Source organism: Adiantum capillus-veneris, chromosome 2, assembly GCF_014529385.1.
Source record: "Adiantum capillus-veneris isolate H3 chromosome 2, ASM1452938v2, whole genome shotgun sequence".
NCBI classification, from domain to species: domain Eukaryota; kingdom Viridiplantae; phylum Streptophyta; class Polypodiopsida; order Polypodiales; family Pteridaceae; genus Adiantum; species Adiantum capillus-veneris.
Window position 1 is genome coordinate 140,825,631 of NC_140932.1, and position 5,921 is coordinate 140,831,551.

General features: G+C 42.8%; 1 protein-coding gene across 3 annotated transcripts; it reads left to right on the plus strand.

Moving 5' to 3' along the window:
• The first annotated feature begins 613 nt into the window (after positions 1 to 613).
• On the plus strand, positions 614 to 5,510 carry LOC147463746 (chromatin remodeling protein DDM1-like). Of its 3 annotated transcripts, none has more exons than XM_086490612.1 (15): positions 614 to 847; positions 972 to 1,199; positions 1,275 to 1,346; positions 1,599 to 1,957; positions 2,033 to 2,219; positions 2,312 to 2,487; positions 2,563 to 2,632; positions 2,720 to 2,912; positions 3,001 to 3,096; positions 3,562 to 3,656; positions 3,735 to 3,854; positions 3,949 to 4,068; positions 4,157 to 4,255; positions 4,397 to 4,501; positions 4,583 to 5,510. In XM_086490612.1, the coding sequence occupies exons 1-15, from the start codon at positions 722 to 724 to the stop codon at positions 4,820 to 4,822; spliced, it is 2,286 nt and encodes a 761-aa protein (XP_086346738.1). In that variant the 5' UTR covers positions 614 to 721; the 3' UTR covers positions 4,823 to 5,510. The 3 variants fall into 3 exon arrangements, 2 of the variants coding, with proteins under 2 accessions (XP_086346738.1, XP_086346746.1); XM_086490620.1 differs by having other exon boundaries at positions 975 to 1,199; XR_015185332.1 differs by lacking the exon at positions 4,583 to 5,510 and having other exon boundaries at positions 3,949 to 4,052.
• The last annotated feature ends 411 nt before the right edge of the window (positions 5,511 to 5,921 follow it).

The following is a 5,921-nucleotide window of genomic DNA, read 5'->3' on the forward strand; positions in this document are numbered from 1 at the left end:
TTTATCGGTAATTACACTAAAACTTGTGTAAATTTGCTGGTTTTCTTAAAGGCAAGCTCAAAATCTAACCGGGATTTATAATTTCAGCCAGTTAAAATACACTAGACCCCATTTTTTTTTCTAACACTAGAGCCACTAGGTGGCAAAGCCGGAGTTCTTTTCTGTCCAAAGTCTATTCCTGTATAAGGTTCACGATGAGAGACCTTGTGATGTAATCTTTTCGGCTTGGGGCTTACCCACCCCCTACATGTAAGTTTGTGTATTCTTTTTCTTTGTATTTTAATTCAAATTTCAACTCTTTTCCTGAAAAAAATCATTTTCTTTTTTCCATGTGCAGTTGAGCGTTTAATTGCGAGGATGGTAGGTTGCCACTAAGACAACCAGACAAATGGCTAGAGAAAAGCACCTAGCCCTTACAAGGTTCAAGCCGGTGTTTACAAGCGTACCGCTTTGAAATTTGAAAATGCCATTTGAGAGGAAGAGGGATTGACAAAAAACCGCTTAGATTTTAAGGAAAAGTAGAGGTATTAAGAGTAAAAATAGGTCAAAATTTTCTCAATAAGTATGGTTGAAATTCGAACTAAAAATAACAGCAACGGTCAGAATGCAAACTTGGTGATTAAGAGAAATAATCAAGCCCCAGCAGCTCTATGCGTTAGAGAAGGGGGAAGGCGTTTCCCGCGCATTTTGTTCTGTATCCCCGTGCTCGCCATCGCCCAAAATGAAGGAGGAGCTTCCTATGAAAGCGGAGTCTGCTGTGAAAGAAAATTATCCTGAGAGACGAGGGCTCATTTCAACTGTCGAGTCAGAGCTTGTTGATTCACCCATTTCAGTCTCGGAAGATGAGGTACTGTGGAATGCACGTTCCTGATTTCTGTTGCGTAACTTGCCTTTCTCCTGATGAGCTGCTAAGTTTCTCAATGTAAATTGTCTCAATAATCTATTTCTAAACTTTTGAACTTTTCATGCAGCAGGTTGTCTCTGAGGGGAGTGACACTCCTTTGATAACTGAAGAAATGCTAAAAGAAGAAGAAAGGTTGGAGGAGATGCGAGCAAAGGAGGATGCTGATAAAGAACTTAAGAAGAACTTTGCTCCCGAAGTGGCTGCTGACACAATGTTTGATAAGCTTGAAAAGCTTCTCTGCCAGACAGAGCTATACTCGCAGTTCTTATTTGAGAAAATGGACGATTTTGCACTGGTCAGCAAAAAATATCACTTTCCTATTGCATTTCCCCTCGATTTCCATGTCTGATACTGATTGGGTGCCTAACAGGAACCAACAGCAGATCAAGATGTTGCAGAGATGAAGAGTTGCAAACGAAAAGCTGCTGACTTACAAACTATGGTAGTTTTTGGCTTTGTAAAACAAGCTTTAGAGGAGAAGAAGTTAGGCGTACATTTGAAATTTCATGTGAACAAATGAATTTTTCTTCTGTCCCTTCATTTCACAGCCTTACATGGCTTGACCTCCCTTTCATTTTTATTGTTTTAGATTAGAATGCCCCAGTGAACCATCACCTTGTTTAATTTTCATACAGGACTATAGGCTACCTACGCTGGATGCCTAAAAGCTTAGAATGGATTTACCTATTTGCAGGGTGAGAAGAAAGCCAAGGTAGTTATGGAGGCGATGCTGGCAAATTGTAATGAAGAGCCCACGGCAGCAGAAGAGTCTTGTCTTCTTACTGAGGAAGAGAAGGCATGGAAAGAACAACAGGAACTTGTGCCGCTCCTTGTCGGAGGAAGACTGAAGCCTTATCAGTTGAAAGGCATCAAGTGGATGATTTCTCTTTGGCTGAATGGTTTGAATGGTATACTGGCGGATCAAATGGGGCTTGGGAAGACTGTTCAGACCATTGGGTTACTTGCTCATCTTAAAGGCAAAGGCTTGCATGGTCCTTTTTTAGTTTGTGCTCCTCTCTCAACGCTTTCAAACTGGGTTAATGAGATAAAAAGGTCGGTTTCATTCATGTTTGAGAACCTAGTTTAAAGTTGCATGTTCATATCAACTTCTTTTGGATATTTGGACAGGTTTGTTCCTTCTATGGATGTGCTTATGTATCATGGCTCTAAAAATGTAAGAATGGCTCTTAGAAGAGAGCGCATGCCTGCGACTATCACTGCTTCTTTTCCTGTCATTGTAACATCTTATGAAGTCGCTATGAATGACAGGCCATTTCTGGCCGATTTCAAGTGGAAGTACATTGTTGTTGATGAGGTATTTCAAGCTTGTTTATGCATTGACTGCCCAGATTGTCATAACCTATGACTGCTTCTTAATTGGCAATTGGCACGTTTAAATATGATTAGGGCCACAGGTTGAAGAATTTCGACTGTAAGCTCCTTAAAGAATTGAAGCAAATGCCTGCTGATAACACTCTGTTACTAACTGGAACACCTCTACAAAACAATCTGCCAGAACTTTGGTCATTGCTTAACTTTATATTACCACAAATATTTGCATCTCTCGAAGAGTTTCAGACCTGGTATGTTTAATAGTACATCAGTGTAAAAAACAGGGTTTTTCTAGTTCTTTTTTGAATGCCTAATGTCGATTGCAGGTTTGAATTTGCTGATATAAGTAACAATCCTACTCAAGAGGAGGATACAAACGATCTGTGCCGTCTGAAGGTGGGTATTGCTTGCCATCAAGACCTTCCAATACTAGCATCACTGTTTGGCTGCTTTTCAACAAATGCTTACTATGTGCTTCTGTAGGTAATCTCAAAGCTACACTTGATTCTTCGCCCATTCTTATTGCGGAGACTCAAAGAGGATGTTGAAAAATCACTGCCGTTGAAAAAGGAAATCATCCTATATGCTCCAATGTCAGAACAACAGAGAGAGTTCCATTATCATCTCATCAACAAGACCATGGGAAAGTACTTAAAGGAGATTGTACAGCTTCGACGTATGCAATATCCTTTTTGCATTATTGTTGACAATGCATCTGTATAATAGAGAGGGAACGACCAATTGTGCTCCAATCCTGTTTGTAGGGTTCGTGCGAAAAGCAATACTGAAGAAAGTATTTTTGCAGTTGAGGAAGAACTGTAACCATCCCAACTTGGTGACGTCGCAGTTTGCAACTGACAGTAAGTCCTTGCCTCTCCTTGGATGCAGTATATTATAATGTCAATTTCCGAGGTAGATTTAGTAGCATGGGCTTTGCCCCAGGGTATTAAGATCACGTGAGTGTACAATAGGAGGGTTTTATAAGGCAACAAAGATAGATTTTACAAAGGAAGTATATGAAGGCAATTTTAGTGCACGCAGGTGATGTCTCCCTAGTACTATTGGTGAACCCCCTGGGGGTTTTGCAAATCTTATTGATGAAGAAACATGGGATGTAAATCAGCTAAAAGAGGAGGGGCATGAAGAAAATGGGATGAAGACTAGTGTAATAGAGGGGCTTTTGAACTAGATCTTGAATACAAGTTGTCCAGATTCCTTAGTGGTACACCCCAGAGTCTTTTTCTGTGTTCGGATGGTGGCAATCCATGTTTTTGTGTGCATAAGTACAAACATAGCCTCATTCCCCTATACCTTTGTTATTGCAGAAAATTGGCCTCCCATTGAGAAGCTGGTGAAACAGTGTGGCAAGTTGAAACTTTTGGATAGACTTCTTGATCATCTCAGAGAAAGAGGACACAAGGTAATCTTCTTCCTCCAAGTTTGTCCTTGTGCATCCTTTCCTCCACAAACATCTTTTTGAATCAACCTTTGATTCCAGGTGCTCATTTTCTCCCAATGGACAAAGGTTTTGGACATTCTCCAACACTACTTGGAAGAAAGAGGGTTCAATCCTTTCAGAATTGACGGCAGTGTGCCCCAGGCAGAGCGACAGCGTCAGGTGAGTAACATGCCTGAATTAATGAAGCAATTTTAAGTTAAGAGACATGGCGTCAGACTTTGTTGATGTATCTATGATTTTCTCTTCACTGCAGATCGAGGACTTCAACCAGGGGGATAGTAAGAACTTTATATTCATCCTGTCTACCCGTGCTGGTGGGCTAGGAATCAACTTGACATCTGCGGATACAGCTATCATGTATGATAGTGACTGGGTGCGCAATGGATCTATGCTTGCTTAGGGCTGTTGTCATGCTTCTCTCTTTTGTCAATGCAACTTTGAATGGGAAACTCGCTTTGCAGAATCCCCATATGGATATGCAAGCTATGGACCGATGTCACAGAATAGGACAAACACGACCTGTCCATGTCTATAGGCTTGTAACCTCTCACTCTGTTGAGGTAGATAAGTTCGTCCATGCCCATCAAAGTTGTGGTAATCTGCAATTTGTCTTTGGAAGTTGTGTAGCTTAGAAAGAAGTAAAAGCTTCAAGTGTTAGTGGTTGTGTCCTCTTAAGCTGGATTGGGCCTGCTTTTACACAGTGCCGAATGTTGAAGGTGGCTGCTGATAAGCTAAAGCTTGAACACCTTGTAATTGAGAAGGGCCAGTTCCGCCAGGAGCGAGATCACCCAAAAATAACTTTGCAGGTAACATCCTGCACAATCTGACTTTTTAAGATGGTGATATCTCAATTAGTGACGCCTCTGAATTCTGTCTCTATTCGACAGGAGGCTGATCTTCTTGCGTTGGTCGAGCAAGAGAGAGATGAAGAAGAAGAGCTGGTTCAAAGTGCAGAAATTAGCGAAGAAAACCTCATTAAGCTGCTGGATCGCAGTGAGCTGGTGAACAAGCAATCTGAAGTTACTGGCAGTAGCGCCAAATTGGAGACTCTTCGTCTCAAAGGTCCTGGATGGGAAGTGGTCATCAGGTCTGGGAAGAGCAATCTCCTATCCTCCATTGAAGGCTAAAAGAAGCCTTAAAACCAGCATTGTTTACATCACTGCAAGGAAGGAGTCTAGAGAGCGTAGCCACAGGAAATGGTCATTTTTGGATCTTTGCGCTTTTCATACTATGTTCTGTTCAGTGGACGGTGTTATCGGATCTCTCAGCCAGTCTTCTGCCCATTGACGGTATCTGTCTCATGACCATATCTCCTGAGGGGAGCCATAACTGGGTCCGTTGGGTTCATCTCGACATGTTGAGATGGTATCACAAGGACTCCCATTTTCTCATTTCGATCGGTTCCATACGGGTATGTAGACACAGAGGATGTGAATGGATGCATGTTCCCATTCTCATTTTGCGTCCCATGATGAGACACAATGCTAGAAAGCCCAGGTGGGGCTGATGGCTGGGTCGCTGAAATTTTGTGCCTTCCATGTGAAAATTTAAAGCTGTATGGGGGGGTACCATGGACAGGTATTAAAGGTCCCCTTTTCTGCTGTATTTCAAGGATAAAGGGGTGTCACAGGCCTCCATAACTGGAGCTCCTCCCATTGGCCAGAATGGGAAATGAAGAAGCTTGGGGTGAGGCAGTTATCCTCCCACCCACAATGTAGGTAGATGAGACTATGGTGGGTCTCCACAATGTTGTAGCCCAGAATCAACAACAGCTCTTGTGCGCCTAATGTTATTTTGCAATGAATTGAGCTTTGGTTTGCAGAGGAGGCCTATGTGGATGAACTCTTTTCTCTCTCGCTCTCTGTCTTGAACTCAACACCCTGACGGATAGATCTTTGAGGTCTCTTGGGATTGTTCCTACGACATTGAAACCCCTGCCCCCAGGGGACCTCGTCACTATCTCACACGCATGGCCGATCTAGGGCCCAAAATTAGGGGCACGAATTGACTTTTTTCTCAGCCGTCCGATCGCTTGCTGCTGGTGAACTAGAAGCAAGAATTGTGCCTTGAGTTCACCCCTAGTTCACCTCCAGTCACCCAGCTCGCAAAGTGTGGGTCGAACCCAAGATCTCTCGATTGCCACCTCTCATCACTATCTCACACGGGGTCAGCCACATGCTCAAATTTGGGGGCACGGAGCGGCCTTAATCTCAGTCAACCGGTGAA